Here is a 21,607-nt window from a genome sequence, read left to right as displayed (position 1 = left end):
TTATAAACATGTTAAGCTTATATCCACTGCTTATCAAGAAAAACATATATAAATAAAATATATACATATTTTGTTATGCTGACTAAATTAAACTGACTGAACATTGCGTTGATAGTCTTAATTAAGGAGAAATTACATCACCACGAGAAATACACAATTCAATCACATGTTACTGTTACTCCCCCACTTGCCCATACTACATTGATGCATATACATCAAACCCATCCTAAAACATTTGTCCCTAACAGCCCCCTTGTGTAACGGCCCCCCTGTGCTTCACTGATCAGCTGCCTGGTGCCATCTTTCAGGGCCGGCCCCACTAACAGAGCAGGTGCCCTTCTGCCCAAACAGTCCACTGATTGTTGCAGACCACACCATGAGTTATACCTCCAGGGAAAGGGTTATTTGTGGTTTATATTTATTTTCTGCTTCTAGCAGTTGTTACTGGACGAAAGATTTCGACTTATGTTTTTTTTTTTTTGTCAACCCCAATGCACTAATTAGTAACAATGTAATACGTGGTAATGTGACAATGCGATTCTATCGCTCAAAGCTCTACAGTTTCTTGGTCATATTTGCGTTTGTCTGTATGATTTCCCTGCCCACATTGTTCTTTCTATCTGGTGCTCAAAGAGGATAGGTCGTGAGTCAGTGACACACCTTTCCTGTCCACAGGTTCACTAGCTTGTTGGTCATGTGAGCAATCAGAAGTGCTGCAAACCTAAACATGTTTAATGTCACAATTTACCCTCTGTCTGAATTTACCCTCTGTCTGAATTTACCCTCTGTCTGAATTTCGGATTAATGAAACCCTGAAGGTATTTGGTCTAAACATACCCCCCGCACCACACACTCACACACACTCACACTCACCCACACTCACACACACTCACACTCACACACACTCTGTCACACACAGCTGTAAGGCCTGCGACCAAACCCCTGAGCCCTCCCAAGTAGGCCATCCACTGTGAAATGTAAACAGTAAACAGGACAGAACTTCCTGTGTGTGTGTGTGTGTGTGTGTGTGTGTGTGTGTGCGTGTGTGTGTGTGCGTGTGTGTGTGTGTGTGTGTCTGAGTGAATAGGCTCATGCAGAGCCTTCTAGCCCAGCTGTCGCTGTCATAACCCAAGACTTGAGAGGTTGAGGTCCGCAAGACACACACTGAAGCTCCACTGTGTGTGATATCACCCCCCCCCCCCTCCACCCCCCACTACCACCACCCTCTCCTCCCCCCCTGCCAACCCCCAGGCATTCTACCCAGCCCCTGGCTTCCTTCCTTCCCTTTGTTCGTGCTCCAGGGCAGACTTCGTCAAGCTGAGCACACACACTAATGCATATGAATGTATGCTGTCATCTTTATTAGGCCCCCTTGCCAGCACACATCACATTTGCCACAGCTCTTTACTGAGTGACATTTCACTCTCATTTGTGCTCTTGTCCCCCCACTCTAAAGCCATTACCAGATGAGAGTTGCAGAGCTCTGGGGGCCAGACAGGGCTCCCACTTAAATACACAAACTACAACTCAACAATGCAAGGGGAGAACCATTGTGATGTACTGATACAGTGGACTGAAGCCCATTCAGAAAAAAACATGATGAATTTAACATATTGTCATTTATGACCAGTTTTCCTTGTCTAATTATTTCAAATCTAAATTGAATTGAGCAGACTAGTTGGTTACTCTACTGTGTTTTAGAGTAACTGTACATTGCAGTTAAATTTTGAAACTCTACCCTGGACTGTACCTTTAACCTCATACCCACAAAAATGTCCTCCATAATTGTGCTTTGTCGAAATGTAACCATCACTCATCCAGAAGTCTTTGATTCTGCTCTTTCCCACCAATCCACGTTGATAGGTGAGGTCACCCCATGCTGGCAGCGATGATGGCTGTTCAAAGCGTTAAGACAAATATAGACTTCCCTTATCTGTGAGTAATGTTTTAGTCGTGTTTTCAACTGCATGCTCGCATTTCTTGCCCCCGTGAAGTGAGACGTGTCTGAACAGGCTCTTTCCTTTGTTTCTGAATGCTTCACTCCAAGAAATAAGTCACATGTAACACATAGGCTGACCGCCCAAATTCCAGTTGTGAGAGGTAGTGTTTTGCGGGGTGGAGCCAAGACTTATGTTTCAGTTGGGGGAACTCAAGAGGACATTGTAAGACAGACAATACATGGGTCTCCTATTGAGTGTTCTTCAGAATGACACCACTACGGTCCCACTGAATGAGGCCTTCATAGACCCTTAATAAGTCCTGCGTAAATGCTTTACAAAATGTTTATAAGCAAATTAATTACATTTGAATAGTGTTATAACAATTGTTATAATATATTATTATAACAGTGTTATAATAAGTCTTTACAGCCTGTGCTTTCCAAAATGTGGCTTAACCCTTTTGCCGTCCGATTATCTGGCATGATATTTGCTTCTAGATTATTAATGAAGCATTTATGTAGGTAGTATGTGTAGTGTAGATGTATAGTCGTGGAGGCTGGTGGAGGTAGAAATCGGAGGACGGGCTCATTGGAATGCATGGAATGGAATTAGCAAACATGTGTTCCATTCCATGCATTACAAGGATGTTTGATACCATTACTAATTCCATGCCATGTATTACATTGAGCTTACATTAGATTTCTACCTCCACCAGCCTTCACTGATGTATTCAGACTTGCACAGAGGGTGTTGGCTGATAGGCTCTTAATTCCTTTACTTATTGTGCAGTCAATAGTAGAGAAAGAGTTATACTGAGGCCTCCAAATTCTGCAGGACTGACCTAACTCAACCTATACTGACAACGTGTTGCTGGGGGTCAGTTAAATTGGAGTTAACGCGTTGTGTCCTTCTATTCAGTACTCACATTGTCTCTGTCTTCAACGTTCTTTTAAAGACTTACACTTACAGAGACTAAGACTTCAATTAAAAGTGTGGGTTTTTTTTTTGTGTTTTTTTTTTTTAATCTATCATTGATTAACAAGGTTTTCGGTGCCTTATAACCGTGAGAACCATTGAAAAACAGTAGGCACATTTCGTGTGGGCATTACACAAAAACTCCCCGGTACTCACAATGGCACTCCACCTCTCTGTTTGCTGATACCACAAGAGGTGAGAGAAAAGCAGGGGAGTGGGGAGGGGAGAGGGAGGGGGGGTCTGAGCCTGAATGACCCTGCGTTGATGCTGCCGCTGCTCAGTGACCCTTGAAATGCGGGCCCAGCCCCCAGTGTGAAGTACTTTTGTGTTGGCAGACCCCAAGAAGCAGGGAACCAGCAGAAAGGGGGTGTTTGGGGGTACTAGTAGGGGGGGGGGGGGGTGCCCACTCTCAAGCAGGACGCATGCTCCCTAGGTGGATAAAGAAGACTGTATTGTAATGGGTGAATTTGCATACTTCAGTGCCAGAGAGGGTGTTAACCTTTGACACCTTTGCGGAATGGTTGACAACAGAAACCACTCGGCAATAGCTGAGTATTACCATACTTGAAACACAACACCTTGTTGTCGCTGCATCAAAACGGCAAACAGAACTCTAACAGCCTCTTAAGTGCCTTACATTTTCAAACCTCTATGATCGCCGCACCTTGTTGTGGCTACATCAAAACGGCGAACGGGACTCTAACGGCCTCTTAAGTACCCTGATTTTAATTTGATAGTCCCCCCCCAAACGCAAAGTTTGTCAAACATTCTCAAACCTCTACGAATATATTATATAGCATATTATATAACATGGGTTATATATATGGATTATATAACATGGATCTACACAATATCAAAGCCTATTTAAAGTATAACATTTTAATACTAGTGGTATATACAATCTCTGACATCATGTTCCATGGAACGTGGGCTCAACTTGACATATTCAGACTACTTCTGAGGTTTGAAAGTGGAAGACAAACTTTGCTTTATGATACTCAATCTCTAAATATATGACTCACTGAGCCTCACTAAGTTACTAAAAGAGAACTCACTGAATGCTACCTCACATGTTTTAAAAGGGGAAAAAGTGTGTGACACTTAAAAGCTGTGGTTGAGAAACATGCTGTTGATGACATAGAATTTCAAGAGAGTCTTAAATCCAACTATCTATAAGTTTCATCGGCACATAAGACAAAACAAGGCCTGCAAGTGTGTTCATGCCTCTGAGGCGTACTTCTGAAATGAGTAATGTCTGCTTTTTCACAAGTACGGTGCAACAGGCGCCATAGTCCAACACACACTTAACTTGTTAATCCATTTTTAACCAATAACCTTCATTCTGTCTGTTGTATGATTAACGGCCGTGTATGGTAACATAAGACAAGACAATGTCTGTCTCTTCAGTTGATTTTTCGGTGTCTTTGTCACTGACGGCTGTCTGTGTTTGGCTCTCAGCTCAAGGGACTCTCCTGTCCAAGTACACGTAACGCCACAAAGCCGACTTGACTCTGAAATTCCTTCAGATAACGGTTGCTAGGTGATGCCATTGTTCAGGCCTTTTTTGTGTTCACATATTCATACCCAAATTGTGAGTTTCTTATGAAGACGGTCTCATTAGTAGTCATATATTCATACCAGTCCACCCCCCTACTTGACCCCTCCTTTCCCTACCGTGGGAAAGACTAGTTTGAAATAAGATGGATTGTCAAAGATGCTTCCAACTTCTTAGAAGACTGTCAAACTGAAATGTTGGAGTACAATTATTGAACAACAATGTGAACAGCGTCCATTTCTGTCTATGGCTTTGAAAGTGTGATTTATGTAACATGTACGTGTATACCAGATATAAATATCAAATGAAAATTCCATTAAAATCCATTAAAAAATGTATTTACTCCTTTGTAAAATAAGAATCAACTGTACACGCCCCTGGTTCTACATCTACTCCTTCCTTGTTGCTGTTATGACTCTCAATTTGCAATAGGTTATAAAATGTATTATATAATTAACAACACAGATGATAAGGACAGTGTTAGCGCATGTTTTCTTTATGTGTTCGCTTGTTCACATGCCTGCTCAATCATCAAAGCTGTCATATTTTATGGTCATATCCACGCAGTGCAAACAGTTCGAGGTTTGGTGTGACTCAATCCACATCCGTTCTCTGGACAGGTACCGTCGCCGGCCTGACCCCACCCCTCCAGACGACCATATATCGAGCAGACCACATTCCTCAAGGCGGAGCTCATGACGCCACCTGTTTCTCAATGAACTTTCGGTCGAGCAGAGAGGCATTGGGAGGAAAGTGCTTAGAGAAGTTGTGCGGTATTACAAACTCCAGCTCCGCGCACCGAGGAATTATTTAAAGTTCAGAAATGGATTCCCGTCGAGTTAATTTGTATTCTTTGTTTTTGTATATATGTATTAACCATGTATTTATTACTCACCAGTCGAAAGAACGTAAGTATAACATTTTTTCCGTTTAAAATGTGATTTTGCTTTGTGGCCCCACATGGCTTGTAAAGGTTTTAGGACCTAGAGGGATAGACATGGGATTCATGGTGATTTATTCTTAAAGTCTAGTCTATTATTTTGTTACAAAGACGTTTACTCCACAATCTGTTTCTCAGGTCTAATCGGTTTTTATTGAATGTATTTTTTCTTGGGCTATGTAAAGTCAAGTAACTTGTCTATTGAAGGGAAACGTTCCTTACCTATAATAATGTATAGACCATTTAGCTGACGCTTTTATCCAAAGTGACTTACATTGCAGTGAGTGCATATATTTTTCAGTATATATGGTCCCAGTGGGAATCAAACCCACAACCTAAGCTTTGTTAGCGCCATGCTCTACCAACTGAGCCACAGAGGACCACATCTAAAAAATATTATGTTATTCCTATCCAATTCGTAGACTAAGTTCTCAAATTTAGATGAGAGATTGATGTTGAGATATTGTTCTTAAGAGTGAATGTGGTTCTGTGCTTACGATGTACAGGCAATATGTTGGATTTGCGTGGGTTTATGGTCCATCTACGGATGATTTGTATTTGATCCACGCTTTCATGTATTTTTCACTCACGCTATCCTACTTTACTACCCCCGCTTTTCTCAGACTAAAATACGGGGGACACGGTCAATGATACGTAGCCTCCAACGGACATGCCTGATTTAACTGTCAAGGCTTGGCATGTGTCCCCCCCATAAAACTGTTAGCATGAAAGGGCCGTTCGATGGGGTCAATTACCTTGCCTAGGCTATTATTGCGTGAACAATCAACCAGTCATTTCTCGTACACTTCTGTACAAATATTTAATTAATAATAACAATAACAAAACACATTAAATGTATTATGAGTGCCTGTGACCTCATAAATGTGAATTTAATTTCTCACAACTGTTACACATTCAGATATCCACTAATGCACTATATTTCTCTCTCTACAGAAGTGCTACTGGATATGAAATCCTCTGGAGGAGAGATGGGCTGGTTGACCTGGCCATATGAAGAAGGAGTAAGTATTTATACCAGAGAGAGAAATTCTAAGGATTCCAGTCTTGCCTCATGGTCTCAAGATCTCAGCTTTCACTGTACACAAACATTGTGTGGGATACATAGAGTGTGTGTCTTAGGTAGATTCAAAGCCAAATTTTAAGTGCATTTAAATGGTGAGCATACCATGCGCAGCGCGCTGCAGCGAAGTAACCGAACCCCCCCCTTCTCTGCTCTCTTTCCTTCAGAATAGCTTTCTGGGAAAGATGGAATGAGTGGCAGCTTGTGAAGTTTTGGCAAAGCCAGCCTGCTCTTGTTTTAACGCAAGCCTTTCATAATAAAACTATGAATGTCATAAAAATGTCAGGGGTTAGAGCTGCGTCTGAATTTACAGGACACGAGTTGCATTTTCTAAATACAAATAGACAACAGGCTGTTATCATTCCGACATGTTCCACAAAACCCAAGCTGTGGCCCTATTTTCTTTATAGAGTTGAGATATAAATTTGGGAGGTTCCAGCCACGGTGGGACATGGTAGAACATAGTACTGGGCAAAGAAAAGAGAGAGGGAAAGAGACTGGTTGTGTGGGTGAGAGCCATCCCTCTATCTATAGTTGTGTGGTTGTCCATCTAAAAAAAGCAACAGGACGTGGTCAGTCGCATTGCTCCAACTGCTTTTCTCCAGTGACACTTGCGTCCGTGGATTCTGTGCATTCTCATTGTTCCAGATAGGATTTCCCCCTGGTTTATTGTGTTTGGACATTCTCACCCAACTTCCTCAAACTTCACATTCTACTGTTATGTCATCTTTAGACGCTTTCCTACTCCTTTTTGATCTACTTTTATAATCTCTCTCCCTTCTTCTAATCCTGATCCTCTCTTATGGCGATGCTTAAACATTCACTCAACAAACTTCTTATAAATGGCCCCCTGTCCCCTCTCTGTAGGCTTTACAGTCTAGTGAAACATGCTATTATACATCCCAGCTGAGGTGGTAAATAGATTCATGATGGCTATTCTTTTAAAAGCCTACATTTAATTAATGGAGAGACTTTGCTACCAGGCAAGCATTTCCATCTCTCTCCCCCCACCCCGTCTTAAAAAAACGACTTAATTGCAGCCAGGATTGCTGCCATGTCTTTGCCATGAGCTTATAAACCTGGCATAATGGCTGGTATTCCACAGCAGTATTAGTTTAAGTGTTATGTCTGCCTCACACACACAGTCACACACGCGCTCCCACGCCTGTTTGAGGAAACCACACACGTTGCGAGCGCAGCACATGCCCAGACTAACTCCCCTCCCGATGTGTGGAAAAAGTAGCAACACAGCTTGCGCACTTTATAGGCTTCTCAGCATGCGAAGAGTGGTCTCGTCAATTAAAAAGGCCGCCGATCCTTGACTACGACAAAGCCCCTTGTAGCTCTACTCATTCTCCCAAATTGCCCACACTCCTTCATGTGACTGCTGCATCATGGTGACTCCGAGTGTATCATAACCTAAACCTCTCTCTCTCTCTCTCTCTCTTTGTGTCTCTCCCTGTGTGTGTGTGTCTCTCTCTCTGTCTCTCTCTCTGTCTTTCTCTCTCTCTGTCTGTGTGTCTCTCTCTGTGTCTCTCTTTCCCTCTCTCTCTCTCTCTCTCTCTCTCTTTGTCTCTCTCTCTGTCTCTCTCTGTCTCTCTCTCTCTGTGTGTGTGTCTGTCTCTCTGTCTTTCTCTCTCTCTCTCTCTGTCTGTATGTCTCTCTGTCTCTCTCTCTGTGTCTCTCTCTGTGTCTCTCTCTGTGTCTCTCTCTCTCTCTCTCTCTCTGTCTCTCTCTCTCTCTGTGTTTCAGTGGGAGATAGTGCAGACCGTGGTGAACAGCTCCCTCCTCTACACATACAGTGTGTGTAACATAGAGCAGAGCGACCAGGACAACTGGCTCCGCACCACCTTCATCCAGCGGCGGCCCGGGACCACCCGCGTTTCCGTGGAGCTCCACTTTGTGGTGCGGGACTGCAACACCTTCGACGGCGCCACGCTCGCCTGCAAGGAGACCTTCAACCTGTACATCTTTGAGGCAGACGCCGACGTGGGCACCAGCTTCCGCAAGAGCCAGTTCAGCAAAGTCGCCACCATCGCCCCGGACGAGATCACGCGGGGCCGCGGCGCACTGAAGGTCAACGTGGAGACCCGGGCGGTGGGGCCCCTCTCGCACAAGGGCTTCTACCTGGCCTTCCAGGACATGGGCGCCTGCGTGGCGCTGCTGTCGGTCAGGGTCTACTACAAGACGTGCCCGGCCACCGTGCAGAGCCTGGCCTCCTTCCCGGAGACCGTGGCGGACGCCCTGAAGGGGGTGGAGGGGGCGTGTGTGGAGAACGCCGTTAGCCAAGACACCCCACGCGCCTACTGCACAGCTGAGGGAGAGTGGGTGGTGCCCGTGAGCCAGTGCCAGTGCCGCGCCGGATATGAAGCCATTGGAGACTCCTGCCAAGGTAAGACTAACTACCATATCCCCCCCCCCCCTCTCTCTCTCTCTCTGCGTGATGTTGGCTGGAATCAGTGCAGTGTTGTATTGGATGACTGTTTTTTAAAAGGCTTCTGTATTTAGACAGGCTTAGGCACTCTGCCACCACCCTTGGCCAGCTTTGTGAAATGAGTACACAGGAATGTTAATTGTAGTTTCTTCATACACAAAAACACAAAAACAAAAGCAGCACATTTTTCTTCAGGTGAGGAGGTATGTGGGAGGGGGGGGGGGGGCATATTTATTTGTTTTGTTTAGTTTTAGTGGCTCCCTTTAACACAAGTGGTGTTATGTCTGGTGTTGCCCTAGGGAGAGTGTACACCAGTGGAGGCTGGTGGTGGTAGAAATCGGAGGACAGGCTCATTGTAATGCATACATGAGCCCGTCCTCTGATCCCTGCCCCCACCAGCCTCCACCGGTGTACAGTGCACAGAGACGGGTATTGTGTTGTGAGTGTTTATGGAAGTTTTGAGCGTGGTAAAATGATCCAGCTGATAATGAAACATCCTCCTACCTGTTGGCCAATACATTCTTTCCATTCTCTGTCTCTCAGGAATGAGGAGGAGGAGTTGGGGGGGGGATAGTTTTATGGATATGGTGGGAGAGCAAAGTAAGGAAGATAGATGGCTGAAACCTGTTGTCAAAGGTTATGAGGCTCTTTTTGGTAGGAATGTAGGTGTGTTGTGTAAAACCAAATGTAAAACCACTGGGAAGAAAAAGCTCAGACATCTGCTTTTTGTAAGTTGGGGGAATGGTAGTCAGGGAGACGCAGTCCATTTTCATTTTTACGTAACAATGAAACCGAATGTATCAAGGAAGAGTTGATGAGTAATGTACCTTTGGACACTGCAGTCATATTGTCTCACGTTGTTTGCGTGTAAGCTGCCCTGTCCCTGGTATTCCGGGGTGTGGTGCTATCTGGAGGAAACGTGGGAAGAGAGAGAGAGAGGAAGGAGGTCCGGGGAGGGAGGATCAGGAACGCTACTGTATGCTCACTGAGCCGTGGGGATTTCTGAAAGGAATTCTTTCGCCCTCACGTCAGCTACAGTACTGATTGACTAAAGGGGAGGGGAGGGGGGGGGGGGCCGTGTGAATGTGCCCTGCGGATGACTACCTGAGCGGTGTGTCTTCTTCACACAGCTATTTGTGTGCGTCGGTAGCCATGGCTGCGGCCAACCACAAAATTACAGGGAATGTTGCGCCACTCCCATCTCAGGGTACACTGAGTCAGGCTGTGGTTTATGACTATAGGCTGCCTTGGTGAGCCACCAGAGTCCCTGGTCACCTTGGGTGGCGGAACCAGATCAAAGGCCTAGAATTTATCCCTGTAATTGTACTGTATGTAGGCCAGGTAAACAGGTAAGGATCGATGTGACATGACACCTCAATACACCTCAAAAGAGCCTTTTTTTCCCATTAATCTTAGCATTGTAAAAGCAGACCGCTCTACCTCTGTAGCCTTTGAGAGGTGTTCAAAGGGGATGGTAGTTTCAGGCGAAGTGCAGGAAGGCCAAGTTTCTGGAATGTTCCAGAGGCCTCTGTCTGTTGGCAGCGGCAGAGTTCCACACCTGAAGCGGAAGTTATCTGAGAGTTCTGAGGAGGAAAAGGGGAATACATTAATGGCAGGAAAATGTCCTGATCCCAACCGCTGCGGGATGACCTTGTCACCGGGATACAGGAAACATCTTTTGTCACCTTTGCAAGAACTTGATTATCATGCAGCAACATTTTCCTTGACTCTTCCGAGCCCCGGGCCAAAGCTCCTACAAGTCAAATGAGGGCAAAACTAAACCAAACAAACAAACAAGCTTTAAGACCGACTTGTTCAGTTGATCCTTACATAGACGTATTACACCGTCCAGACTCTCTCCGTGGCCAAGTATGAACATGTTTCTGACTCTGACATAGGATTCGTGAGATTTCACTGCTGGATGGCTTGGGAACAGCGAATTAGGGTAGAATGCAGACACAAATAAGCAGGTTATCCGTGTGAAGGAGAGGAGGGAGGGGTGGAGGGAGGGAGGGAGGGAGGGTGGAGCTGACAGTTGGTCTATGAGGCTGGTTAGATGTGTGGCTGCTTAGGTGTGGAGTGTAATTTAGTCAAGAGGATTAGTATAGCAACAGGACAGCTGCCGGCCAATGACATCCTCTCTCTGCTCTTTCATCTGGTCGTTAACACACCCAATGAGACCCCTAATCCGTGTTCTCCCTCGTTAGAACAGTAGGCCGACACAAAGAGAAAAAAACAGATGCAATTAATGGATGCTATTAGTGGATGCAACGGTGCGTCAGTAATTCCCCCATTCACCTCTGCCTCGCGTTCCAAAGGGAGGGATCGGGACAAATTGATTGTTTTTGGTCAACAAATTAAAGAGCGAACAAACTATAGAGATTCTTAATGTCTGTTTTTTTTTCCTCTTCAGAATATGATAATCACAAATGTGCACACTTCCAACGACAATGAATTACCAACCAGATTGATGATTAACAGTGGAATTACACGCATTTTTTCTGTCAAAGATTTTAGTTTGCCAGGGGTTTCACACAGACTAAAAACATCTGGATAGCGATTATCTTTTATCAAGAACGGTTTCCCTCACGCCACGTCACGTGTTATCTGTGCTACACACATGCTGTCGTTTTAAGGCTCTAATGATTAAAACGCAACATATTTATGGCACCACTCTGTCCAGCAGCATTAACAATGGATGAATAGGGGTGGGGGGTTTCTTTGGTACGTGACAGGAGCCCTGTTGCTCCGAGCTCGGGGATGAAATAGCCTGGCCTCCCTTTCTTATGCGAAAGGAGCCCTTTACTCCCCCCACACTCCCAGAGTGACTCCCCAGAGAGAACTTCTGTTGGCACTTTAGAGCGGGGCCCATCCCCCCCACCCATCCATCCATTCATCTAAATCCCCCTCCACTCAAACTCCCAACTCGTTCCTATTCTTCTTTTGTGGTGGATAGTTGTAATGCCGAGGTCCTTCTGCCATGGTGGTTAAGTTACGGGAAGATCCCTCTTGTCCAACACAGGGTCTCCTCTCCTCTGGGCTGCCATTCTGCCGGCCTAGATGAAAGACGGTCCCCCGGGGAGGCATGAGAATAGACGGAGGGAGGAGACCCCCCCCCACCCCCCACCCCAGGAACCATTCTCCCATGTTTTGAGAGTAAACACCAGTCTTTCTCTCCCTCGTCCTCCTCAAAAATGGCCGCCTCCCTCCGTCGACTCAGTCAACAGCTTCTCTCCCCTTCCGTCGAAAAAGTTCTTCTTCCTCCAGACTTCCTCTCGCCTCACGACCATCCTGGTGTGTTGTCATTCACCACCGGGCCGGTGGGAGGAAGGGAGAGGGGAAGGAGGGGAGGAAGGAAGCTAGCCGTCAGACTAGCAAAGCATACATCCTGGTTTCTATCCAATACACACATGCATTAGCCCCCCCTAAGCTCTGTAAGGAGATATGAGCATTTCTACATCCCATTGAGGTTAATCGCAGTAACCACGCTATTTCCTTACACAGAAACACCCGCGTACAATCAGAGTGCTGTATCTGAGAGTTCAAAAGGGAATGTCTGAGAGATTATCTGCTGGAGTTGAGGTGTTCAGTGTCATCTGGTTGGCACTGTCAGATTGTGTGTGTGTGCGCGTGTGTGTGTGTGTGTGACTTGAGAACAGGGCCGTAGGCAACTCAGACAAGTGGAGGCAAACCGGCAGGAAAACCCCATTCCAAAACTGGGGTGATTACAAGTTAACCACAGCAAGTGTTTCCTGCCAAGCCCCAAGGGACTGACTGATACAATTGTATTTTTGTAACTGAATCACTCGTTCTTTCCCCGGTGTGTGTGTGTGAGTGCGTGCTTGAGTGTGTGTGTGTGTGTGTGTGAGTGCGTGCTTGAGTGTGTGTGTGTGTGTGGTGTGTGGGTTCATGTGCGTGCATACTATAACTAATAAGCCCCCTCTTGTGTGTTCCAGCATGTGCACCAGGCTCTTTTAAACCATCAATATCCAGTGAGACGTGTGAGGTTTGTCCTGAGAACACAGAGCCCTCTGCGTCTGGCGCCCTCTTGTGTCCGTGTAAGGAAGGGTTCTACCGTTCGCCCACGGACCCCCCTGCATCAGCCTGCTCTGGTGAGAAACCTGTCCATGTAAAACCACTAAAAAAAGGCTAAAGCTAAGGTCTTTTGTCTCTAAGGCTATTATGTAACCTATAATAATCTAAAGCTAAGCTCCTTTGTCTCTAAAGCTTTTATCTAAGCAATCATAACCTGTCTTTTCATCTTAGTCACAGTCGAAGCCTATGACTCAGTCGGTAGAGACTGCTAGGACGTGTTTGTCAGGTAAATCAGGTGTCACTCAGTGCTCGGAACGTCCAACTAACAACTACACTAATCTCCCTACTTCCTCCAGCCCCGCCCAGTGCCCCATGTGACCTGACGTCCACCACCCTATCGGCAGAGGGGAGGCTGCAGCTCTCCTGGAGCCCCCCGCGGGTGACAGGGGGACGCAGCGATGTCACCTACAGCGTGGTGTGCGAGCGCTGTGACGCGGACCCGTGCGTCCCCTGTGGGGAGAAGGTCCGCTTCGAGCCGGGCCCAACGGACCTGCGGGACACGCAGGTCACCGTCAGCGAGCTGGAGCCTCACCTCAACTACACGTTCACGGTGGCGGCCCATAGTGGGGTGTCCCAGTACAGCAGCCAGACCCCCACCAGCATCCTCACCACAGCCCTGCACTATACAGGTCAGAGTCAACACAACGCTGTTCATTAACACATCAGGTTTAACTCACCAACTGCCACAGCATTCCTCACAAACACTCACAACCGAGAAAGCCTTGAGTGTTTTATGTGGTGTTTGCCAAGCAATAACACTTTGATTGACTACAAAAGGAATCATCATAATTTATGCATTTCTGGTGAATTAAGTCACCCGTAGCACGCTAGAATGTTGACAGTTTCGGTGACTTGTTCACCCTCGGCACAAAATTAACACACCAGCCTGCTGCACGGGTTTCACTGTCACAACTCATGTCAGCTCATGTCAGCTTGAAGAGGCGACAGACCACAAAGCTGTTCTTTTTTGATGTTACTCTCTATTAAATCAGTTAAAAGGTGATATTTGGGTTTCTCCACCCTAACCCCTCTCCCCCCTGTGACCCCCTCAGACCCCCCCAAGGTGACGTCCATCCGTCTGGACGAGCGGACCTCCACCAGCCTGTCTCTGTCCTGGGGTCTCTCCCGCCGACCCCCCGCTCACATCAGCCACCGCTACGAACTCATGTACCGCAGGAAGGTCAGTCGAGACAAAGACTTTTCACTCCTTCCTCTCTCTCTCTTTCTCTCTTCTCTTCCTCTTCACTCCCTCTCTCTCTTCCTCTTCAGTCCCCCTCTCTCTCTTCTACCCCTCTTCACCCCCTCTCTCTTCACCCCCCCTCTCTTCACTCCCCCTCTCTTTCATCCCTCCGTGAGAACCCCCTTCTCAGTGTTCCCTCTCACTTTGTCCCATGTAGGAGGATGACAGCGAGCGGGATGTCACCACGTATACGGTCCTGGTTCTGGAGAAGAGTTCGGTCCAGATCAGTGACCTCTCCCCCGACACCGCCTACCTGTTCAGAGTCCAGGCGCTGAGTCTGGAGGGCAACCCAGGAAGCTACAGCCTGGAGCACGAGTTCATCACCCTGCCCTTGGGTAAGTGTGGCTCGAACCCTTAGAGAGTCGGATGTGTATATTTCGCTCCAGGGAAGATGTGCAGTATGTTTGCAGTAGTGGAGGCTGGTGGAGGTAGAAATCGGAGGTTGGACTCATGGAAGGAGGAATGGTATCAAACATCCTCAGTCTGTTCCATGCATTACAATGGGCCCATCCTCTGTTTTCTACCTCCACCAGCCTCCCCTTGTTTGTAGGTGTGTTTGTATTGTAGTCTGACTGTTGGCTGTGGTTGTGTTTCAGCGGAGTTTCAGACCCAGAGCAACTCCACGGTGGTCATGGGAGCTGTAGTCGGGGGAGCCATCATGCTGCTCATTGTGGTTGTAGTTCTTCTGCTCCACAAACGGTTAGAAACACTCATATCTCTCTCTCTCTCTCTCTCTCTCTCTCTCTCTCTCTCTCTCTCTCTCTCTCTGTATGCCATGTCTAATGTTTCTAAGCTTCTAGGACACTGTCATGACTGCAGAGTCACTACCAATCTTCCGCCGTAGATTGAAGACCCATCTCTTCAGGCTACATCTTAATGGTCCCTCCTAACAACCTCTTCACCCCCACTACCCCCCTGTACAAGTTTCTCTCCTGTTAATAAAACTTTTTTTTTTTAAAAAGAAAGAAAAAAAAAAAAAAAAAAAAGTAAATTTTCCTTCTTCTACCATTGTGACAGCCTATGGCCCCAGGTCCTAGCATAGGTTACTTTATGTTATGATGACTGATGGATAGATGATTCACTTACTTAAACAAATGTATTCGTTGTAAGTCGTTTTGCGACTTGTCGTTGGCGTCTGCTAAATGCCATGAATGTAAAAAATGTATAATGTAGTTAACAAACCGTAAATGAATGTGCCACAGCCGGGCAAAGTTATTTGCGAGATATTATGCCATGTCATGTCAAAAAAGGCTTATCAATAGCTGTTGAAAAATGACCCTGCCTTTACTGATATGGCTGCCTCAGTGGAGGCAGAAATTGGATGACAGGTTCATAGTAATGAATTGGATGGAATGAAGAATGGTATCAAACACACATTCCTCATTTCATTCCATGCATTACAATGAGCCTGTCTTCTGATTGTTGCCCGCATTTGAACACTAGCCCCCGCAGAAGCAAGAATGTTTTAAAAGCTTCTAGGACTTATGTTTAACCCTGAAGGAACATGATCTACATAGCAAATTAGCAAGTCTATTCAGAGCAGAACATTCATTCAAGGTCAAATACATTTTGTAGTAACATGTCACTGTGCTGATTTTCGTCATAGGAGACTGAACTCCCATGGCAGACGAGGAGTGGAAGAGCCCTACTTCTCCAACTCAGGTAGGAGCCAAAGCACCCATACACCAGGGGAGGCTGGTGGAGGTAGAAATCGGAGAGGCTCATTGTAATGAATGGAATGGAACGAGGAACTCATGGAATGGTATGAGGAATGGTGTCAATGGTATTTGATTCCATTCCATTTGATACCATTCCTCCTGTTTGATTCCGTTCCTCATTCCATTCCATGCATTACAATGAGCCCCTCCTCCGATTTCTACCTCCACCAGTGTCTCCTGGTTTATCCCGACCATACAGACACATACTGTCGTATTAATAGTAGCTGTACAGAGAGATGATCTTCTTACTCATTATTATTATTATTAACTCCTCAGATCAACTGAAGCCCCTGAAGACCTACGTTGACCCACACATGTATGAGGACCCCAACATAGCCGTCCTGAAGTTCGCCAGCGAGATTCATCCGAACCATATTACGAAACAAAAAGTCATCGGAGGAGGTAACTTTCACAGCGTATGATAACTGTGTTGACCAGGGGAGGCTGGTGGAGGTAGACATCGGAGGACGTACCATTCCTTATTCCATCACATGCATTACAATGATCCCGTCCTCCGATGTCTACCTCCACCAGCCTCCACTGCTGTAGACTCTAACACCCCTGGTGTTCACGCTTAGTATTTCATCCCCTCCTCTATTGAGACGTATATCGGTATATTAACCTCACCTTCCCCCCTTGTGTCTGTCCTTCAGGAGAGTTTGGGGAGGTGTACCGCGGGGTCATCAAGGCCCCGGGGCGAGGGGAGGTGGCCGTGGCCATCAAGACCTTGAAGCCTGGCTACACGGAGAAGCAGAGACAAGACTTCCTGAGCGAAGCCAGCATCATGGGCCAGTTTTCCCACAAGAACATCATCCGTCTGGAGGGTGTGGTCACCAAATGTGAGTACCTACAAATGTGAGACACACTGAGCGTGTTTCAGTCCTCGACTCGTTTACGACCCTTTTTTCTCCTGTACTAAAACTGTCACTTCTTGTTTTCAGTCAAGCACGCCATGATCGTGACAGAGTACATGGAGAATGGAGCCCTGGACATCTACCTAAGGGTAGGTTCACTACTTGTGCTCGGTGGTGAATGGCTGAATGAACAGTGTTTGGGTCTACAGCAGTAGGAGGCTGGTGGAGGTGGAAATCAGAGGACGGGCTCATTGTAATGCATGGAATGGAATGAGGAATGGTATCAAACACATCGTATCTTTGACACCACTCCTGATTCCGTCCCATGCATTACAATGAACCCATCCTCTGATTTCTACCTCCACTGGTCTACAGTATATATATATGCATTTAGCTGACGCTTTCAACCAAAGCGACTTACATTGTAAGATTACATCTTCAGTATATATGGTCCCAGCGGGAATCGAACCCCTAACCTAAGCATTGTTAGTGCCATGCTCTACCAACTGAGCCACCGAGGCCCACAGTATGCACATGTTAAAAGCGAGAACCCTTACACTGCATGGTTCTGGTGTTGGTTTCCAGGACCGTGACGGGGAGATACCGTCGTACCAGCTGGTGGGCATGCTGCGTGGCATCGCGGCGGGCATGAAGTACCTGTCAGACATGAGCTACGTCCACCGCGACCTCGCCGCACGCAACGTCCTGGTCAACGGCGGCCTGGAGTGCAAGGTGTCCGACTTCGGCCTGTCCCGTGTCCTGGAGGACGACCCCGAGGGAACCTACACCACCAGCGTGAGTCGTCCGAGAGATTGTTCATGTATGAGAGAATGAGTGGGAGTGGATATGGATGAGTGGAGGCTGGTGGAGGTAGAAATCGGAGGACAGGCTTCCTCAGTCCATTCCGTACGTTACAACGAGCCCGTCCTCCGGTTTCAACCTCCACCAGCCTCCATTGATATGGATACATTGTAGATTGTGTTCATTTATGATTAAGAACTCGGTGCTAAGGAGCCATCAATGTCACGATTACATGGTAGAAAACTTTTACCCCAGTAACAACCCAATGATAACAACCGTGTCTCTTGTGTTTTCCACTCTCCCTCCAGTCCCATTCTTATGATTTATGTTCTTATTCTGTCAGGGAGGGAAAATCCCCATTCGGTGGACCGCCCCGGAGGCCATCGCCTACAGGAAGTTCACCTCGGCAAGTGACGTGTGGAGCTTTGGCATCGTCATGTGGGAAGTCATGGCCTTTGGAGAACGGCCCTACTGGGACATGAGCAACCACGAGGTATGACATCTGTCCCTTCCTCCCTCCCGTCTGGAGAGAATGAAAGAGTGCTGTTGATTTAGGTAAACACTAAGGCCTCCGAGCTGTAATGCTGTATGCCTGGCCTCTGTGTGTTTACCCGGGGTGGGATTCTGTTTAAAAAATGTCCGGGAGCTTCAAAGTAACATAGTTCCCACAGACCTCTTCACATAAGCGTGTTTATGTCTACACGTCCATGCACAGAGCACCGTCTCGGACCCTGTTCCCAGAGTGATTGAAACAACAGTGGGTCACACCATAAACACTAGTGTTGGCAGTGGCTGGTGAAATGACCACAGTGTTGGACAATAGTAGCCTTGAAAATAGTAAATAGTACTACGATTTCAGACACACCCCTGAGTGCCACCGCCAGCACCTCTCACCAGTGCTCATGTCTGCATTAAGACTTTTAGTTTTCATGCCGTTAAAATGTATTGTTTTATTGTTGTTTTTTGTACATTTGTTACTTGCTATTTTGTTAATATTTTTCTATTTTGTAAATTTCTTGCCAATATTTGCTATTGTTTTTTATGTCCCATGCACCAACCAAGTCAATTTCCTGTATGTGCAAATATACTTGGCCAAATAAAAGAATTCTGATTCTGATTCTGAAATATAGCTCAGTGAGAACACTTCCCTGAACTCTGCCTCTTCCTCTTCCTCTTCCTCAGGTGATGAAGGCTATCAACGAGGCCTTCCGGCTGCCCGCCCCCATGGACTGCCCGTCTGCCGTCAACCAGCTGATGCTCCAGTGCTGGCTACAGGACCGCTCCAAACGACCTCGCTTCTCAGACATCGTCAACATCCTGGAAAAACTGCTGCGGAGCCCAGAGTCTCTGAAAACCATCGCTGACTTTGACCCCCGGTAAGAATAGCAGGAAGCTCGTCTCTCATCTCTCTCCGCTCTTGAATGTTTATTGTTGCATCACATCCTGTTCGAGCTTGACCGTTTTAGAACCTGCTATCAGATTATCAGATGACTGAAGTATTTGATAATTTGTTCATATAAAGTTATAATAAAGCACATAAAGTTGCTTTACAGTGTGAAAACAACAATTCACACACACACACACACACACACACACACACACAAGCCTGTACATATCTCAACGGTTCGCAATCGAGTACTGATCATCTGCACATCTCTGGTGTCTCCCCACAGTGTGTCCATCCGCCTGCCCAGCACCAGTGGCTGCGAGGGCGCCATCTTCAGGTCGGTGTCGGAATGGCTGGAGTCCATCAAGATGAGCCAGTACAGCGAGGGCTTCGCCTGCGCAGGCATCACAACTATGGAGCAGGTGCTGGCCATGCGACATGAGTAAGTACATGCATGTGGGCGCATGGCACCAGGTGCGGGCCTCGCAGCATTGCATCAGTTTTGCTGGCTCATTGCCATTTGGTTGCCGGAGCACAGAGAGAGTGTTCAGACGGTGGTCGTGAACATGTGTTGTGGGGTGTTTGCGAAGGCAGGAATGCTAGGACTCTCATCCCCTGCCTGTGTCATTCTCGCCATGCTCCACGGCCCCACCCTCAACAGCACCATTGTACTCTCACATACCATGTAGAGGGACACATGACGCCGCACATTTCCCCAGAAGCGCCGTCGATTCACGGTCTTCAGATGCCGTCGTGTTTTATGAAATCTTCATGCGCTCCTTATTGATTTGTTTGAGTTTTATTTAGTTTGACGAAAAAAACAATCAATACCAACCACATGTGCGGAAGCCGTTACTGATTTGAGTTTGTTTTTCGAGTTGATGTGATATGAAACCTTACCAGGCCTCTCTCTCTCTCTCCCTCTCTCTCCCAGGGACATCAGGAACATTGGGGTCCGGTTGCCCGGCCACATGAAGAGAATCGCCTACAGCATCCTGGGTCTTAAAGACCAGACCAGCTCGCTCAGTGTGTTTGCAGTGTGAACCCGCCACAAGGTTTCCCTGAATCGGACTGCACTGACGGCACCATTTCACTGACACTGGCATCGGGAGAGAGAGTGAGAGAGGTTGAATATGGTTGAACTATGGGGGAGCCACATTGCTCGAGTCTCGACTGACCAATCAAGACTGAGCACGACTGAAGAGCACCCTGCCAGCCAATCAGAAAAGGCTGAGATCTAAAATGTTGAAGTACTTTATGACGAGAGACACTGAAAGAGAAATATAAAGGAGGAATAATGTATAGAACATCAATAACTTTTATATAATCAAGTATGGAAGCCCTGATGGGACACTAAAGCCTTTGGAGGAAGAGTGAGACCTGAGGGGAAAACGGACTGCTCTGCATTGTACTTTACTCATAACTGGAAGTCTTAAGAAAAAAAAAAGAAAGAAAAAAAAAAGACATTCAAGGCACTCCAGGACCAGGGGCCACCTCCGCAAGCACTCACTTATATTCCAGACGTGATTTCTTGGCCCTTAGTTCTATAAAGATTTCCGGGTTTGGGATAACTGATGGATAGATGAGAATCACTGTGTTCCCAAATGACATGTGTAATGGTCTTTGGAAATATTCCACTCAGGGCTAGAGGTCAGATACCTTTTTCTGTTTAATTTGAATTTTGTTTAAGTTCCTTCTTGGAATTTTCTGTCTGCAATCCACCTCATATACTTTCCTCATATATTTTCAATTAGTCATTTGTTGACATCTAGTCTTACAATGGTTCTTCTTCTTCTGTTATTATTTAATATTTATTGTATTTTTTTAATTTATTGTTTAAAAGGACACTGATCTGGCACATGTTTGTAATGTATTTGTATTTTTCAGTCCCAATAAAATGTGTGTTAAAATTTAAAAAAAAAAAAATTGTGGCTGAATCACTTCTCTGTATTGCATCAGAACGGTCTATTGAAACAAACATTTTTTTAGCCTTCATATCCACTCTCCAGCTGCCGGGAAGTGGAGTCAGCTTCGTTGTCAATTGGTGACTATACCACGGCAGCTTGGAATGTCACGTCTCCACACAACTGCTCCATCGCGACTGAATCACCCTCTACTGCACCCCTGCTACATTCCATCACCCACGTCCACTCCCCCAAACCTATCATTATCTTTCAGTTGCTCCTTAGCAGGAACTTTGAGGAAATGCTCCGCATGGCTGTAATGAAATACTGACCCAGTAGTACATTATAGGAATCCTCATTGACGGTAATCTGTGATATCTCAAGCAAGTGGTTATGGCTCAGCTTAATTACCAAAGCTATCTGATTATTATTATTATCATCATAAATTTACACCGCGGACTTAATGTCCCCGTGACGACGCATAAATAGATGAGTTAGCAGCGAAAGGAGTGGCAGCCGTCTAGTTCCAGCGTTCGTTCCGTCTCCTATGATACATTTGGCACAATGTTCTCCAGCAAAACAAAACACACCCTCTCTCTCTCTCTCTCACACACACACACACACACACACACACACACACACACACACACACACACACCAACAAACAAACACAAACTCACGCT

The 21,607-nt window shown here is 46.3% G+C and overlaps 1 protein-coding gene across 1 annotated transcript; it reads left to right on the top strand.

Moving 5' to 3' along the window:
• Positions 1–5,247: 5,247 nt before the first annotated feature.
• Positions 5,248–20,848, top strand: LOC310803394 (ephrin type-A receptor 2-like). The gene is made up of 17 exons (XM_083668135.1): positions 5,248–5,378; positions 6,365–6,432; positions 8,244–8,883; positions 12,882–13,037; positions 13,317–13,649; positions 14,073–14,200; positions 14,418–14,595; positions 14,857–14,959; positions 15,867–15,922; positions 16,255–16,380; positions 16,632–16,817; positions 16,920–16,981; positions 17,418–17,627; positions 17,977–18,126; positions 18,816–19,009; positions 19,307–19,462; positions 19,955–20,848. Exons 1-17 carry the CDS (start codon positions 5,294–5,296, stop codon positions 20,061–20,063), a joined length of 2,940 nt encoding a protein of 979 aa, XP_083524261.1. The 5' UTR covers positions 5,248–5,293; the 3' UTR covers positions 20,064–20,848.
• The last annotated feature ends 759 nt before the right edge of the window (positions 20,849–21,607 follow it).

This window comes from Argentina silus (genome assembly GCF_951799395.1).
Source record: "Argentina silus genome assembly, chromosome: 4".
Lineage (NCBI taxonomy): Eukaryota > Metazoa > Chordata > Actinopteri > Argentiniformes > Argentinidae > Argentina > Argentina silus.
Note: the sequence above shows the minus strand (reverse complement) of the source record. Positions and strands in the feature narration are given on the sequence as shown.